This window comes from Amia ocellicauda, chromosome 12 (genome assembly GCF_036373705.1).
Source record: "Amia ocellicauda isolate fAmiCal2 chromosome 12, fAmiCal2.hap1, whole genome shotgun sequence".
Lineage (NCBI taxonomy): Eukaryota > Metazoa > Chordata > Actinopteri > Amiiformes > Amiidae > Amia > Amia ocellicauda.
The window spans coordinates 32,107,321-32,125,652 of NC_089861.1; the positions used below are offsets into that span (position 1 = coordinate 32,107,321).

Below are 18,332 nucleotides of genomic sequence, written 5' to 3' on the forward strand. Positions count from 1 at the left end.
TTCATAACGTTGAAGACTTTAATCAAGTCCCCACGTAGTCTCCTCTGTTCCAGGGTGAAAAGGTTCAGTTCCTCAGTCTCTCAGTAGGACATCCCCTTCAGACCTGGAATAAGTCTGGTTGCTCTCCTCTGAACTGCCTCTAGAGCAGCAATATATTTCTTGAAGTGTGGAGCCCAGAACTGTACACAGTATTCCAGATGAGGTCTAACTAGCGCATTGTACAGTCTTGACACTACTTCCCTTGTTCTCAATTCTACACTTTTGACAATATACCCTAACATTGTGTTTGCCTTTTTTTTATTGCTTCCCGACATTGTTTGGATGGAGAAAGTGAGGAGTCCACATAGACTCCTAGGTCTTTCTCATGCGTTACTTCATCTAGATCTGTACCTCCCATAGTGTAATTATAGTGGACATTTTTGTTACCTGCATGTATTACCTTGCACTTGTCCACGTTGAATTTCTTTTGCCAGGTGTCAGCCCACAACTGAATATTATTTAAGTCCCTTTGAATAGCCTTTGCTGCTGAGATTGTATGTGCTGGGCCACCTATTTTAGTATCATCTGTAAATGCAAAGTTTGCTAACTGTCCCAGAGTCCAGATTACACAGGTCCTAATATTGATCCCTGTGGCACTCCACTAACAACCTCACTGCATTTATTATTATTATTATTTACTCCTTAGCAGATACCCTTGTCCGGGGCAATTTACAAAATTTAGAGGCAGCTCCTCCTATCGACACTCTCTGTTTCCTATACATCAACCAGTTCATAATCCATCTACAGCTTCCAATTTTAGGAGTAAGTGAATATCAGGATAAATTAAGAGGACATACTAAAGGGACAAGCAGTACAGTGTATTACAGTACAGTGTAGAATTATAGTGCAGTATAGTGCATTACAGTACAGCATAGTGTATAGTATAGAGCAGTGTGATGCTATAATTAAAAGATAGGCATGAGAGATGTGAAGGGAAGGAGACTTCAGTTTTTAAGGTCACTTTATTAAACACATAGGAAGAATACAGAGAGAAATTGAATTTGAATTTGAAAGAGTGGGAGAGAGCGAGAGGAAGCAGGGCTAATTGTATGTTGTTTATTTATTTATTTATTCATTCATTTATTCTGTGTTTCAGGGTATTTTGTTTTGTCTAGAGCAGACTGTAATTGGGCTCCAGAGACACAACAACGAGGGAGAGAGAGAGAGAGAGAGAGAGAGAGAGAGAGAGAGAGAGAGAGAGGGGGGGAGAGATGTGGGGGGACAGAGGGAGAGAAAGAGGTTAATATAAAGTGACTTGGCATTCCAGTACTTTGCCACTGTTGAGAGATAGAGGAGGGAGGTAGAGGAGGAAACATGGAGAGATAGAGCGAGTGTCTGTGGCTCTTTCTCAGTGTATCTGTGTGTCTCACTGTGTCTGTGTAACTCTCTCTTTCACCTCTCACTCTGTGTACACCGATCAGCCATAACATTATGACCACCTGCCTAATATTATGTAGGTCCCCCTTTTGCCGCCAAAACAGCCCTGACCCGTCGAGGCATGGACCCCACTAGACCTCTGAAGGTGTGCTGTGGTATCTGGCACCAAGACGTTAGCAGCAGATCCTTTAAGTTCTGTAAATTGCGAGGTGGGGCCTCCATGGATCGGACTTGTTTGTCCAGCACATCCCACAGATGTTCGATTGGATTGAGATCTGGGGATTTGGAGTCAACACCTTGAACTCGTGATTCATCAGACCAGGCCACCTTCTTCCATTGCTCCGTGGTCCAGTTCTGATGCTCACATGCCCATTGTAGGTGCTTTCGGCAGTGGACAGGGGTCAGCATGGGCACCCTGACTGGTCTGCGGCTACGCAGCCCCATACGCAACAAACTGTGATGCACTGTGTGTTCTGACACCTTATTGTGCATTAACAGCATTACATTTTTCAGCTATTTGAGCTACAGTAGCTTGTCTGTTGGATCGGACCACACGGGCCAGCCTTTGCTCCCCACGTGCATCAATGAGCGTTGGCTGCCCATGACCCTGTCGCCGGTTCACCGCTTTTCCTTCCTTGGATCACTTTTGATAGGTACTGACCACTGCAGACCGGGAACACCCCACAAGAGCTGAAGTTTTGGAGATGCTCTGACCCAGTCGTCTAGCCATCACAATTTGGCACTTGTGAAGTCACTCAGATCCTTACGCTGCCCATTTTTCCTGCTTCTAACACATCAACTTTGAGGACAAAATGTTCACTTGCTGCCTAATATATCCCACCCACTGACAGGTGCCATGATAACGAGATCATCAGTGTTATTCACTTCACCTGTCAGTGGTCATAATGTTATGGCTGATCGGTGTATCTGTCTCTCTTTCTGTGTCTGTCTCAGAGTGTCTCTCTGTGTGTCTCTGTCAGTCTCTGTGTGTCCAGCTGGGCTTCTCTCCATGGCAACAGAATGTAGAATGCAGATGTGTATTTAAATATTGTACTTGGGGGTCATAGGGGGGTCAAGGAGCGAGGAGTGTGGGGTATCACTTTTCCTGTAGCAGCTGTGTCATTACAAACATGACAGAGAGAAAGAGAGAGAGAGAAAGAGGAAGGGACTTTTTATACTTTATTAACTTAGAAAAAGGAAACAGGGAAGTGGGAGATGAGAGGGAGGTAGAGAGAGGGTGGGAGAGCAAAGAGAAAAGCAGGAGTGAAAGAGAGAGGGAAACGAAGTACTGATTTGTTTGCCTTGTATGTTTATTGCTGAGTCTGCGAGAGTGTGTTAGCGTGCGTGTCTACGTGTGTATGCATGTCTGTGTGTGTCTGCAAGTTTGGGAGTGGATGAGTATGCTAGTGTGTGTGTAATCTACTATCAATATTTAAAATTGCAGATTGTTTAAATTGTGTGTGACCTCAGCCAATCAGGTGTGTGCATCTGCTGTGTCATCACCAGTCGCCAGGTCTGGGCAAACCGGTTAAATGGAATTTTAGAGATTTCAAAACAACTCCCTCTCTCTCTCTCTCTCTCTCTCTCTCTCTCTCTCTCTCTCTCTCTCTCTCTCTCTCTCTCTCTCTCTCTCTCTCTCTCTCTCTCTCTCTATTCTATCCCTCTGCTACACCCTCCTTTCACTTTTCCTCTCCTCTGCTAGAGGGTGTGTGCAGTGCAGTGCATTGTGGTGTGTTGTGTGTGTGCAATGCATTGCATTGCGGTGTGTTGGGTATGTGCACTGCAGTGCATTGAGGTGTGTGCAGTGCAGGGTGTTTTGTGTGTGTGCCAGAGCTGCAGATGAAACTGCCATTATTGATTTCATTGATTGGTTGATTGATTGATTGATTCATGGATACATTTTTTCAATTATTTGTTTCTTTAGTATTTATTTATTATTTATTAATTCACTTATGAATTAATAGTGAACTTCCCTGTGGGAGTGGCATAATTGTACTTTATTACTTTCCCTGTGAGAGTGGCATAATTGAAGTAATAGTGGAGTTGTAGGAGCAGTGGTGCTCTGGTAGAAGTGCATTGGCAGTAGAGCTGTAGAGCAGTAGTGGTGGAGTAGCGGTGCAGTAGTGTTCAGGCTGGAAATCTGATGATTGTGGGTTTGAACCCCCTGATTCTGCTGCTGCTGTTGTACCACTGAGCTCACACTCTCTACCCAGAATGCACGTGTGAAAACCCAGCTGTGTTAATGGGCAGCTGTGTGACTCTCTGTGGAGTAATAATAATAATAATAACACAGTAGAACTTTAATCAGTAACCTCTCTCTCTCTTCCTCTACCTCTCTCTCTCTTCCTCTACCTCTACCTCTCTCTCCCCCAGCCCCATGAGTTCTATTTAATTAGGCTGCTCATTTGCCCAGTTGCTTTCGATCACTCTGGGTCTCTCTATTTCTCGCTCCCTCTCTCCCTGGGGACCCCTATATCATGGGGATTTTTCTGAAAGATAGACGTAGAGAATGAGAGGGGGAGGGGAAGATGGAGTGAATGAGAGAAAGAGAGGGATGGAGGGAGGCAAAGGGACTGACTACAGTACTTTAACACTAAACAGAGAGAGGGGTGTTAATATTAATTGATGGACAGACTGGACACTACAGTACAATATCACTGCGCAGAGAGCGAGAGAGAGAGAGAGAGAGAGAGAAGGCAGGTACAAAAAAATTAGAATTTTGGCGAGGTAGAGAGAGAGAGTGAGAAGGAGAGAGAGGAGTCAGTATTGGTTGATTCTGCTGCTCTGGATTGTCAAAGTCAAATCCTTGGGGTCTCCGTGACAACATGCAAATGAGATGCAAATGAGCAGAACGCTGACAGCACCATTACAGAAGGAGGAGGGGAGGGGAAGGGGGGGAGTAGGGGGGGTTGTCAGGGTGATGTTGCCATAGTGACCCGCAGTGATGCACGACACAGCATGAATGAGAGAGAGAGAGAAAGAGAGAGAGAATGGATGGAGGGAGGGAGGGAGAGGGAGAGAGGGAGGGATTGTGAAATGGAGGTAGAGGGAGGCAAGGTGCAGAGGGAGGGAAGGAAGGAGGGATAGAGTTGGAGAGGAAGACCAGGAGACAGCAATGAAGGAGGCAGTGAAGAAAAACGAGTGTAGAAATAATATGTAAATTGTTTTTTGGGAAAGCGAGGGGGGGAGGGGAGAGGAAAGGAACGTGCTTAAAATATTGTTCTTGGAGAGAGAGAGAGTATGTTTGGGTATGTGTTTAACAAATTGTTCTGAGCGAGGGAGGGGGGAGGAGGGAGGAGGGAGGAGGGGAAGAGAGAGGGAGTGTTGTATTAGTGTAGCAATATATTCTACAAATTCCCAGTAATGGAGAGAAGAATATACTGGGCACAGATTTACAAATTGTTCCTGAGGAGGGAGGGAGGGAGGAGGAGAGGGAGAGAGAGAGAGAGAGAGAGAGAGAGAGAGAGAGAGAGAGAGAGAGAGAGAGAGAGAGAGGGAGGTATAGTGGAGATCTGCTGTGTTGAACAAATAGCCAGTAATATAGAGAGGGAGAGAGGGGGGAAGAAAGAGAGAAAATAGAGGTACAGAGTGGTGATCGTGTGCTTTTCTCCCTCTCTCACTCTCTCCCTCTCTCTAATTGCTAGCCTTTTCCCTTTTTTACTAATGAAAGTAATAAAATCTGATTTAATGTCCCTCTATAGGCCACACTGGTGGAGAGAGAGAGAGAGAGAGAGAGAGAGAGAGAGCAGTAAAGACAAGAGGAGAGATGGAGAGAAAGAGGGAATGAAAAAGAGACTGGGCCCTATACTGTACTATACTATACTATAGTCCCCACAGCGCTGGCTCCAGTCTGGGCCCCTAAACTATACTATAGTCCCCACAGCGCTGGCTCCAGTCTGGCCCCTATACTATACTATAGTCCCCACAGCGCTGGCAACAGTCTGGGCCCCTAAACTATACTATAGTCCCCACAGCGCTGGCTCCAGTCTGGCCCCTATACTATACTATAGTGCCCACAGCGCTGGCTCCAGTCTGGGCCCCTAAACTATACTATAGTCCCCACAGCGCTGGCTCCAGTCTGGGCCCCTATACTATACTATAGTCCCCACAGCGCTGGCAACAGTCTGGGCCCCTAAACTATACTATAGTCCCCACAGCGCTGCTCCAGTCTGGGCCCCTAAACTGTACTATAGACCAGTTTGCTTGGTTCACCACACTGCAACATCGCCACCATGTGGATACTCCTCAAAATTACATCTTATTCTGCTCCTTCTCCTTAGTCCTCTCTCTGTCTCTCTATTTCTCTCAGTGCCGTATTAATGTACTGGTGTGTCCAGTCAATCTGTGGGTCTGTTGAAAGCTCTCTCCCTCTCCCTCCTCCCTTTCTCTCTCTTTCTGTCCCTCTTTCTGTCCCTTTCTCTCTAGTTTCTGGTTGAATTGTAGAATCACTGTAGAACCTGCCAGATCAAGAGAAAAGAGAGAGAGAGAAGGACAGAATGAAAGGAGAGAGAATGATATTACAGAGAAGAGAAAGGTCAAGTCAGACACAAACACAGAGACATAATTAAGAAAGGAATAGAAAAGGTCAGATTCTGTACAGATACTCTTTGTCAATTACCACTGACTGACTCACACACACAGACACTCACACACACGCACTCAATCACACACACACACTCACTCATGCACTCACACACACTGACTCGCAAACACACACACAGAGATGGAGGGGGGGAGAGAGAGGCACCATTGTACCATATCTCTCCACAGATCAACAGAGGGGGACAGAGAGAGAGAGAGAGAGAAAAAGAAAAAGAGAAGGGGAGAGGGAGTGGAAGAATGGGGTTATGTAGTGTAACATCACACAGAAGGAGAGGAGCAAGGGAGGGAGGGCGGGAGATGGAGAAAGAATGGGGTTATGTAGTGTTACACTGCCCAGAGAGAGAGAGAGAGAGAGAGAGAGAGAGAGGGAAAGCAAGCAAGGGTGTGGATGGATGGAGAGGGAGAAAAGAAGGGAGAGATAGAGAGCGAGAGAAAGAGGTTTATGTAGTGTAACACTGCCCAGAGAGAGAGAAGGCAGGAAGAGAGGGGGGAGAGAGAGAGTGAAAGACAGTGCTGTGTTTTTCAGAAATGTGTGGAATTCAGAATAAAGGAGAGGAATGTAATTACAGAGTCATTAAGTCATCTGTAACGAGCTTTAATTAACACACACAATCATACATACTCACACACAGAGAGCCATACACACACAGATGCACACACTCACTCACTCACAGAGACACACACACACTCACACGCACACTCAAATACTCACACACTCCCTTCCTCCCTCCCTCTCCCCCTCCTTTCCTCTCTCTCTCTCTCTGATGAGTTGATGACAGCTCATTCGTTATTCCATTATCTTGTGATGTTCTCTCTGACTGAAGAGGTGTTTTGAGCTCTCACTACCTCCCTCCTTCTCTCTCTTCCTCTGTATTTATTTTGCCTGTATGTTACAGAACTGTACTGTTCTTCTGTGTCTAATATTGTGTACTGTAATTGTCAGTATTGCAATGTACTGTTCTGGTCAGTATTACAGCATACTGACTGTACTGGTCTATACTGCACTGTATTGCAAGCATCTCCCTCCCTCTCTGTATATCTACTCTCTCCTCCCTCCCTCTTTCCCTCTATCTCTCCCTTCCTCCCTCTCTCCCTCTCTCCTCCCTCCCTCAATCTCTCCCTCTCCCTCCCTCTCCCTATCTGCTTCTCTCCCTCCATCTCTCCATCTCTCCTCCTTCGCTCCCTCTCACCCTCCCTCCCTCAATCTCTCCCTCTCTCTCCTTCCCTCCCTCGCTCTCCTTTCCTCCCTCTATCTCCCCCTCTCTCCTCCCTCCCTCCCCCTCTCTCCCTCTCTCCTCCCTCCTCAATCTCTCCCTCTCCCTCCCTCCCTGCCTCTCTCTCCCTACCTGCTTCTTTCCCTCCCTCCCTCTATCTCTCCATCTTCCCCCCTCCCTTCCTCCCTCCCTGTATATCTACTCTCTCCTCCCTATCTCCCTCAATCTCTCCCTCTCCCTCCCTCCCTCCCTGCCTCTCTCCCTACCAGCTTCTCTCCCTCCCTCCCTCTCTCCCTCTCTCCTCCCTCCCTCAATCTCTCCCTCTCTCCTCCTTCTCTCCCTCTCACCCTCCCTCCCTCAATCTCTCCCTCTCTCTCCTTCCCTCCCTCACTCTCCTTTCCTTCCCTCTATCTCCCCCTCTCCTTCCCTCTCTCCTCCCTCCCTCCCCCTCTCTCCTGCTGGGCACCTGTGGTAGTGTGTGTGAGGTGCAGTGCGCAGGGACGGTGACAGGTTGGGACAATAGAGTTCACTGAAAGGACACAGAGTGCAGCAACTGCACACCGGGAGAGAGGGGGATGAGGTGTGTGTGCGCGCGTGTGTGTGCGCGAGTGTGTGTGTGCGCGTGTGTGTGTGCGCGTGTGTGTGCGCGTGCGTGCCTCTGTCTCTGAGTAAGTGTGTGTGTGAGTGGTGAGTGTGTATTTAACCTCTACCAAACCCTTCTCCCTTCCTTCATTCTTCCTCTTCACCCCCAAATCCCCATCTCTCCCTCTGCTTTGCCCCCTGTATTTACACTCACAATGGTATTTCCCATGAGACCCCCCTCTCCTTCCTCATACACACACACCCCCTGACTGGCCCAAAGGTGATAGAGGGGGGAGTGTCAGCCTGGCCATGCAGACCATTGGCTGTTGCTAGGATACGGCAGATGTTGATTGGTGGTAGAGATGTGAGGGGAGAGAGAGAGGTGTGTGAAGGGGAAGGCCAGGGATAGAGAGAGGGGATGGAGGGAAAGAGACAGGTGAGGCAGAGAGAGAGAGGAATGAAGTGAGAGAGGGATGGAGGGAGAGAGCAAGGATGAGAATTGGTGGATAATGAGATCATGAGAAAATGTGTGTTGAAGGGGGTAGAGAGGAGAAGACATAGGAGGAGAGAAAGAGAGGGGCTTGATGTCAGGGTGAGGGTCAGGACTGGGGTCAAAGATCAGTTTTTAAGGTTAACACTAATGTCACGATTCTAATATTGGGTTAGGGGAGAGGGAGAGTCAGATGGAGAGGGGAAAAGGAGAGATGAGGAGAGAGCAGGGTGGGCAAAGAAGAGAAGGGAGAGAAAGAGGAGGGAGAGGAGAGGGTGAAAGAATGAATGAGAAAGAGAGAGAGAGGTTCTTATCATTCCTGTTTCTGTTGATCATTTCTGTTTCTGTTGATCATACTGTGGCAACACATTGTATATGGCAGACCGATAAAGCACCTGGAGTTGAATTCAGAGTCGGGGGGCGGGGTGTTTAGGCAGTCTCCCCCCCTCCCTCTCCTCCTCTCCTCCTCTCCTCCCTCTCTCCCCCGGGGGTGTCACTGCGAGGTCGTTATCTCTGTTAGGTGTTAATTGGTCAGAAGCTTGTTAACATTCTCCCACACTGAGTCACTGCGCTGCCCAGAGAAACTGATGAGTCTGGAGATTTGAGGGAGAGAGAGGGAGGGAGGCAGGAATAAAGGCAGGGAGGGAGAGAGGAGAGGGGGAGGGTAGGGAAAAGGAGAGCTATGGAGGTGAGAAGTAGGGAAAAGGAGAAAACACTTTTCTGTCTCTCTCTTTCTCAATTCAGTTCAACAGTGCTTTATTGGCATGACCATCGTAAGCAGTGTTGCCAGAGCAGTTTACATCATAATAAATATAGCTGCAAGCAGCAATGTAGGGGGCCAAGCATATGCGTTAGGATATGGTATATTTAACAGACTTTAGGGATTCTACCATGATGAGATTTGAACCCTCATCTCATGCACCACAGTGCAGTGAACTAACCACAACACTAAATGCCCCACACTTTGGTTATATGCCTTCAGAACTGCTACAATATGATAATGTTACTACATGAATATTGAAACTAATAAAGTTATAAGCAGCCAAACATATACACACTTTTGGGTTCTCGCCATGGCAGGACTTGGACCCGGCTCTCCTGTGCTACAGTGCAGTGACCTTAACATCTATGCCATACACAACTTAGTAAATGTGTCACCAAACTATCCTATGCCTGTGAGAAGGGAGTAATTAGAGCATAACTTCATCGTTTGGAATATGAGTCACCATTTATAATATGAGTGTTATATGTTATTCATATATATTACAAGATATTTTTTGTACCCTGCAATATACTACATTAACTAAATTATTTTGTATTCTTACAGTGAATACATAGACAATATAAAATTGTTAACTATTTCAATATTTGTGAAGATTACTATGTTAAATTTGTATTGGTAGTACAGCTCCCTCTCTTTTTCAGGTCCATATTCATGTATAACATGTATCGCTTCATAAATGTACTCTTATTGTAAATCCAAATTTCAATATCAAACCCCCTAGTGGTGCAGTGGGTAAAGGCATGAAATGCAAGACTAAGAGATGTTCTTGTATCTTGTATATGTCAACACCTGCATGTGTCTGAGTTCCTGTGATTGAATCCCCCTGTAAGCTTGGTATGATGGTTGAGTTTCAAAGTATGTGGTTTGTAATGGAAATCCCTACAAGTGGTGGCATTGTCTGTGATTGATAGAGCATGTGCTTTGTCTCAAGAGCAGCTGTACATTCAGTGTGGTAGGATGTAACTGGATTAGATACAGTTTGTAAAAGTAGTTTTATAAATCTTTATGAATTTACATTTACAAATCTGAATATAGCTCATAACATGAAGTGTCATGCACCAAGTTTCACATCTGTCCCATTAGCGGTTTAGAAGGAGAAGAGGTTTGAATTTTGTCTTATAATTGTCACTTAATCCAATATTGGCACCACACCATGTGACACATGACCTCCAAATTGTCTTGTGGGACAACCTGCTATAGGTATCTACCAACACACCAATCTTGGTGAGTTTCTGTTATGATGTATTCATTTCATGGTCATTTGAAATTTATGGACAAGATATTATACATTGATTTGGTCGTAGCAGACATGTTGTTTAATGAATGAACTTGCTTTTAACAAATCTGATAGAGGACCAAGCCAAGGTCATGTGTGCAAAATTTCACTTCAGTCCGCCTATCGGTTTCAGAGAAGATGATTGAATATTTTTGACCAATCCAATTTGGTTGCCAACCCATGTGACAGATCGACTTGTCTTGAACAAATCTGAATATAGGTCATAACATAAACATATGCACCAAGTTTCAAATCTGTCCCATTAGTGGTTTTGGAGAAGTAGATGATTGAATATTTTCTAATAATTGTCATTAATCCAATATTGGCACCAAACGATATGACGTATGACTTTCAAGTTTGGTGGGTTTTTGTCCAGTAGTCTTCATTTTATGGCCATTTGAAATATGTGGCAGAATAATAATAATAATCCCAACAATTACAAAAGGTGGTCCAGCCACTTCATTGCTTGGACCCCTAAATATTGGTAAACATAGGGATCAAAAAAGTGTGTGTATATATAAATATACAGCAGGGAAACCAAAAGACAGTAGGAATAATCACACCACCCATAGACAGCAAACAGAGGAGTGACATTATATGGGAAGAATAGGAGAGGAGGAGAAAGACACTGATACATAATTTTATCTTATGATACTAATAATACATGAATGAATAGAACAGTTACTCTCTCTCTCTTTCTCTTTCTCTCCCTCTCAGTGTAGTGTGTCAGAGAGACAGTGGGTGGGTGTTGGCACACTGTGGGACACAGAGAGAGAAACTCAGTACCTGCTGGGAATGACACTTGGCTCTCTAATGTAACTACCCCCCTGCCCCTTTCTCCCTCTGTGACTGACACTGTGCACTGTACTGCTTATATCCCTCCCTCTCCCTCTCCCTCTCTCTCTTTCTCTCTCTATCTCTCTGTGTCTCTCAGTGACACTGTGTACTGTACAGTACTATCTCACATTCAAGTCAAATTCAAAAACAAGCTTTATTGGCATCCTACAGCACTGACAGACACAGTAAAGGAGGAAGTAGTTGCCCTTCCTCTCTCTCTCCTTCTCTCAAATTCAAATTCAGATTCAATCAAATTCAAAATGAGCTTTATTGGCATGACAAGTGTTACCCCCAAAGCGTTTACAGACACATTATGAAGAATATAATGAATACAATTGTACAATATCTGTGTGTGTGTGTGTATCTGTCAATCTGTGAGTGTCTGTCCGTGTCTATCAGTGTGTCTCTGTGTGTGTGTGTGTGTGTGTGTGTGTGTGTGTGTGTGTGTGTGTCTGAGAGTGTTTGTATGTATATATGAGTGGGTGAGGGAATGTCTGTTAAAGCTTGTGTATACATTACAATACACACACACACACACAAACTCACATTCTCTCACTATAGGGCTGCTGTGTACCTATTGTCATGTTGTCAAAGGCAGGCTTTGTGTATCTATCGACCAACGCACTGACACACATGCTGCAGGAATGCAAAATATTCCCACAAACACACTGGACACTGGAAACTGTGCACCAGAGACTGGACCCTGAGCACCAGAGACTGGACACTGACCACCAGAGACTGGACATTGCATACTGGACACCGGGCACTTTACAGAAGAGACGGGAGAGAGTAGAGGACTGGGAGAGTGCGAGAGAGAGTGAGAGAGAGCGAGAGAGAGCGAGACATATAGAAAGACAGACAGAGGGACACAGACACTGAGAGAGACAGGGTAATGTGTGCTCTCTTTCCCTCGCTCCTTCTCCCTCTCCCTTGCTGCCCCCATCCCCTGCTCCCTCGCTCCTGCTCTCTCCTGGCTCTGTTCTGCACTGCCCTGCTCTGTAAGTCCAAAGATCGAGTATCTTTTCATCCTTTTCTTCTTACAGGAGCGAGAGAGAGAGGGAAAGGGGTGATGGAGGGATACATTGAAAGTGGGAGGGAGGGAGGGAGGGAGAAGGAGGTTGGGAAAGGGAGGGAGAGAGCGAGGGATGGGAGGGCAAGAGAAAGGGAATGGGAGAGGGAAATGGGCAATGGAGGGGTACATTGTAAGAGGGAGGGAGAAGGAGGATGGGAAAGGGAGGGGGAGAGCGATGGATGGGAGGGCGAGAGAGAGAGGGAGTGGGAGAGAGGGATGCAGAGGTGGAGCAGAGGTTGACCGAGAGACTTTCTATTCTTTTCCCACCTTCCCCTGCCTCCCCCTCTCTCTCCCTCTCTCCTGTACTCTCTGGTCTCTCTCCCTCTCCCTCTCCTCTCTCTCTCTCTGTTATCACAGAAGACATGCAAAAGTTGATCTGCAGAACGAATCGCATTTAGAGAGAGAGGGAGCAGGAGGGGTACCAGAGAGAAGGAGGGAGAGAGAGAGGGAGCGGGAGGGTGGAGTGGGAGATGGAAGGAAAAGAGGAGCAAGCAGAAAGAGGGAGGACATGTGGGAGAGAGAGAGAATGAGCATGAAGGAGAGGAAAGAACAGAGGGCTAGAGAAAGAGGAGAGCTCATTGATACACTGAGGAACTACAGGTTCAAGTACAATTGAGTAGCATGTAATGAGAACATTCATTAGGGACATTACGTGAGTGTGAATGTGAGTGTGAGTGTGTCTGTGTGAGTGTGTGTGTCAGTGCGGGTGTGTGTGTGTCTGTCAGTGTCTCTGCATTTCTCAACGAGTGTGTGTGTGTGTGTGTGTGTGTGTGTGTGTGTGTGTGTGTGTGTGTGTGTGTCTGTGTCTGTGTCTATATAGCCATTTAACAACACTTCCCCACGCTGCCACCACGCACCGCTGGCCTGACTCGGCTGTTTATGCGTCTTTGCAGTGACGGATTGATTTTGATTTTCATGTATCGATTGACATATCGATCCGGGTCTCTTCGCACTCGTAGTTACTGCTCTGCTGGGCTAAGCACGGGCTCCGCGTGTGTCTCCACACTGCCGTCATGTGGCCAGCCGCAATACCGCAGCCAGTCCGCGTTATTTCTATATTGATTGTTTCTTAAGTTTTACTTTTCTATGAAGACTGAGACTACTGCTGTTTGTACTCATATTGCTGCTTATACATTTACTATTATTACTGTTATTATTACTACTGCTACTAACTGTTTATACTACTACAACTACTGTTACTACTATTGCAACAGCTACTGTTACTGCTACTACCTCTAATGTAGTCTGGATAAGGGCGTCTGCCAAGAAATAAAAATAATAATAATAATAATAATAATAATAATAATAATAATAATAATAATAATAATAATAATAATAATGCTGTTGTTGCTGTTCCAAATGTGTTACTAATGTAGTACTGACAATGGTTAGTGGCTACTCAAACACATACACACACTCACACACTCACATACTCAAACTCCCACACTCGCACACCCATACTCTCTCTCTCTCACACACACACACACACACACACACACACACACATACTCAACCACAATCACACACTGAAACACACTCACAATTACACACATGTACAATGAACTGTAGTGTCCAGTCACTAACTGTGTATCCCCCCCATCTGCAGTGTGCGGCCAGGCAGTGCAGGCTGAGAATGTGACTGTGAAGGAGGGTGGCACGGCGGAGATCAACTGCAAACTGCACAACTACGATGGATCCATCGTCGTCATCCAGAACCCCCGCAGACAGACATTGTTCTTCAATGGGACCAGAGGTGGGAGAGAGAGAGGGATGTGGAAGGAGAGAGGGGAGGGAGAGGGGGAAATAGAGACAGAGAGGAGGGGAGAGGGAGACAAACATAATTATTCAGAGAGAGAGAGAGGGGGGGGGGTAGAGGAAGAGGGAGAGGGAGAGGCAGGTTCTTCACGCTCCGGCTAAGAGGGCATGAGGGGATTACAGCGAGCGCAGGGGGGGTTTAGTCGATAGCGAGCGGAGGTTTGGGGGCGGGTGTGTGAGAGAGGCTGTGATTGGGATGATGTTTGTTCCTCAATGAAGTGTGTGGGAGGCTATTGTGTGTTATGGATTTGGTCTTTGGGTTTCGAGACAGAAGGAGGGAGTGAGAGAGGGAGGGAAATTAATACAGACACACCACAGAGCTGAGCTGGATTTGCTTTCTGTCTGTTATGTTTATATCAGGCAGTGTCACTGAGTCAGTCAGTTAGTCAGTGTCAATCTATCAGTCAGTCAGTGTCTCTGTGTCAGGCAGTCAGTCAGTGTGTCATGTTAATAACCCCTCCCTCTCTCTCTTTCCCTGCCCCTCTCCCTTCCTCCCTCTCTATCTCTCTCCCTCTCTCCCTCTCTCTGTCAACCTCTCCCTCCCTCCCTCTCCCTTCTTCCCTCTCTCTCTTCCTCCCTCTGTCACCCTCTCACTGCCTTAACTATCCTCCCTCTCTTTCCTTCTCCTTCCTCCCTCTCTCTCTCCCTCTCTCTCTCTCTTCTCCCCCTCAGCTCTTAAGGATGAGCGCTTCCAGATGACTCTGTTCTCGCCCCGCCTGGTGCGAATCTCTCTGAACAACGTCAGCGTGTCCGACGAGGGTGGCTACTTCTGCCAGCTGTACACCGATGACACACACCACCAGGTCGCCACGCTCACTGTGCAGGGTAGGGGGTGCTACAGAGACCCAAGCCGCCTGTCTGTCTCCATCTCCCTGTCTGTTCTGTATTAATTAATTCCCCCCCTCTCTCTCAGTTCCCCCAGAGGTGCCCCAGGTGCTGGTGCAGTCGCAGGCAGTGGAGGGGGGGGAGGTGGAGCTCACCTGCCTGTCTCCCCGCAGCAAACCCCCTGCCTCCCTGCACTGGTACAGAGACCGCCGGGAGATCCCAGGTCTGCCTGTCCGTCTGCCTGTCCGTCTGTCTGTCACTGACTGACATACTGACTGACTGACACACTGACTGACTGACTGTATTACCTCTCTCTCTCTGCAGGAGTTTCCAGTCAGCAGGACAGTGGTCAGACGGTCAGTGTATCGTCAACAGTCCGTTTCATTGTGTCCCGACGGGACCACAAGGCAGCCCTGACCTGTGAGGCCTCGCATCCAAGCCTGGGTTCACAACGCAGGGTTGCCCACTACAGTCTGGACGTACACTGTGAGTAACTACTACTGCTCTACTACACTGACACTACAGCACTAATATTGAGACTGTACTCCACTGTACTGTAGTACACTGTACTGCATTGTAATACACTGTACTGCCCTGTAATACACTGAACTCATTATAATACACTGTACTGTAATACACTGCACTGCCCTGTAATACACTGTACTGCACTACACTGTACTGTACTGCACTGAGTTGTTTGCTGTGTGGCTGTTTCTCTGTGTGTCAGTGCTTGTGTTGATCTCTGGGTCTCCCTCCCTCTCTCCCTCTCTCTCTCTTTCTCTCTCTCTGCCCCCCCAAGTCTCACCCACGGTGCGGATCATTCCCCCACCGGGAGTCCTGCGCGAGGGCGACCCCCTCTCCCTGACTTGCTCAGTCACCGGCAACCCCCTGTGAGTCCCCCCCCCTCCGCCTGTCTGCCTGTCTGCCTATCCGCCTCTGTCTCCTCCTGTCTGCATCTGACTCTCTGACTCTCTGACTCTGTTAGTGTCTCCCTGTGTGGCTCTGTGTGTCTCTTTGGGTCTCTGTGTGTCTCTTTGGGTCTCTGTGGATGTCTGTGGCTCTGTGTCTTGGTGTTTTTGTGTGTTTGTGTGTGTCTCTCTGTCTCTCTGTGTCTTTCTGTGTCTCTGAGTGTCTTAGTGTCTGTGTATTTCTCTGTGTCTCTGTGACTTTGTCTCTTTGTGTCTCTTTGTATCTCTGTGTGTCTCTGTGTGTCTCTGTATGTCTCTGTGTCTCTGTGTATCAATGCACCTCTGTGTCTGTCTCTCCGTCTCTGCTATCCTCTTCCTTTCCCATCTCCCTTTTTCTCTCTCTTCTTTCTACATGCTACAATATAATAACCACATCTCTCTCTCTCTCTCTCTCTCTCTCTATTATTCTCCCCCCCTCCCTCCTTCTCTCCCCTTCTCCCTCTCCTTCCACCTTTCCCTCCACCTTTCCCTCTCCCCTTCTCTCTCTCTCAGGCCGCACAGTGTGGAGTGGTCACGGGTGAACGACTCCCTGCCAGAGAGGGCAGAGACCAAGGGGACAGTGCTCTGGGTGCCACGCCTTAGTGCTGCTCACAATGGCTCCTACCTCTGCCAGGCCAGCAACCAGTATGGTCGCGCGGCAGACATATACACACTGGTGGTGTATGGTGAGAGAGGGCAGAGGGTGGGAGGTCAGAGAAGACAGGGAGGGAGAGAGAGTGGGGGCAAGGGGAGTGGAAGAAAGACATGGAGAGCAGGGGAGCAGGAGAGAGAGAAGATAAACAGATCAGCACCAGCAGAGGGAGGTAGCAAGGGAGAGGAGTGTAACCCTGCTATCCTGCAGCATTAACGAGCTGTAACGCTAATTTGGAAAATAGATGGGAAGAAAGACAGGTATAACGAGGGAGAGGGAGAGGGAGAGAGAGAGAAATAAATGAAACTCCATCTGCAAATTAATGGTGTGTATCTACAGAGAGAGAGAGAGAGAGAGAGAGAGAGAGAGAGAGAGAGAGAGAGAGAGAGTGGGAGGGAGGGAGTGAGAGTTTTATAAGGTGTTTAAAATAATTTAGATCAACATCGTTAAAGCAATTTCCTGTGTCATTTAATTACTAACAATGACTTCACTGCTACTATGGCTGCTGCAACCTATCCTGCTGTTATAGCTGCTGTTACTACAGTACTACTGCTGTTATAACTACCGTTGCTGTTGCTACTACTACATTACTACAGTAAACTAATACTGCTACTACTACTGATACAACTACAATTATTACTGCAACTGTTACAATTGCTCATACTACTGCAGTAACTGTTACTGCCACTACAACTGCCACTACTGCAGCTATGAGTGGTACTGGTACTGGTACACTACTGTGGGGTCACTGACTGACACAAGTGTATGGCCAATGTAAACGCAGAGCAGACAGCCAGTGCCAGCCCGGGCGTTGGCCTGGAGTACATGTGTCCGACCTCCCAGTGGGAATGACAGGGTGCAGGTGACTGAGTTTACTGCCATGGGCATAATCATATCTGGAGTCAAAATAAAATCTATTAACTAAAGTCAAAAGCAATAATAACCTTGTGACACAACTTCTAATGCTACTACTGCTACTGCTACTGCAGCTACTACTACTACTACTACTACTACTGCTCCTATGCTACTGCTACTACTACTACTGCTCCTATGCTACTGCTACTACTACTACTACTGTTCCTATGCTACTGCTACTACTACTACTACTTCTACTGCTGCTATTATTATTATTATTATTATTATTATTATTATTATTATTACACCAAGTCTCGTCTCTTGACTGTGGACAGTAGGAATTTAATTCATGCAAAATTATTAATAATAATATTAATAATAATAATAATATTAATACTAATATGAATAATAATAATAATTATTATTATAATTATTATTATTATTATTATTATTATACTGTAATAGAATGATAATAAATGTGAAATTAAGTATAAAGTATGATCAGTGTTACAGGGAGCAACAGAGGTTCTTTAAATGACCCTTACTTTGTTTGAAACCGCTCCAACCGCTGCAAATCCTCACTGCTGATTGGCTGTGTAACGTTTGATTACTGCTGATTGGCTACCGGCCATGTGATGTCATAATTGGTTTTGAACATTAAAGCTATTTTTTTCAATGGCAGTTTGGGGATTTTTATCATATTGGTTAAAAGAGAAAAGGATAAGCAGCCTACTAGGTATCAAGTAGAATCGCTGATGAAAGTCTCGTTAATGTTGCATGCAACTTGGGGGAGGAGTTGATTGTCACAACTGAATAATAAAGATCATCTCCATTCTGCAAAAGACTGCAGTCTAATAACAGGGTTTCCGTGATTGAATGGTGTTTGCTAGGCCAGTGGGTGACAGTGAAGCAGTGTGACAGTGCACTGCTGCCCCCTGTTGGACGGCAGTGTGACAAACAGGTCA

The 18,332-nt window shown here is 46.5% G+C and overlaps 1 protein-coding gene across 2 annotated transcripts in view; it reads left to right on the forward strand.

The window, feature by feature from the left end:
- The window catches only part of cadm4 (cell adhesion molecule 4), a 37,814-nt gene that overhangs the window by 16,670 nt on the left and 2,812 nt on the right, over positions 1-18,332 (forward strand). For both annotated transcript variants that reach the window (XM_066719336.1, XM_066719337.1), the window contains exons 2-7: positions 13,880-14,026; positions 14,761-14,913; positions 15,002-15,136; positions 15,238-15,399; positions 15,713-15,803; positions 16,374-16,546. In XM_066719336.1, coding sequence (XP_066575433.1) covers positions 13,880-14,026; positions 14,761-14,913; positions 15,002-15,136; positions 15,238-15,399; positions 15,713-15,803; positions 16,374-16,546 — 861 coding nt within the window. The remainder of the gene's footprint in view (positions 1-13,879; positions 14,027-14,760; positions 14,914-15,001; positions 15,137-15,237; positions 15,400-15,712; positions 15,804-16,373; positions 16,547-18,332) is intronic.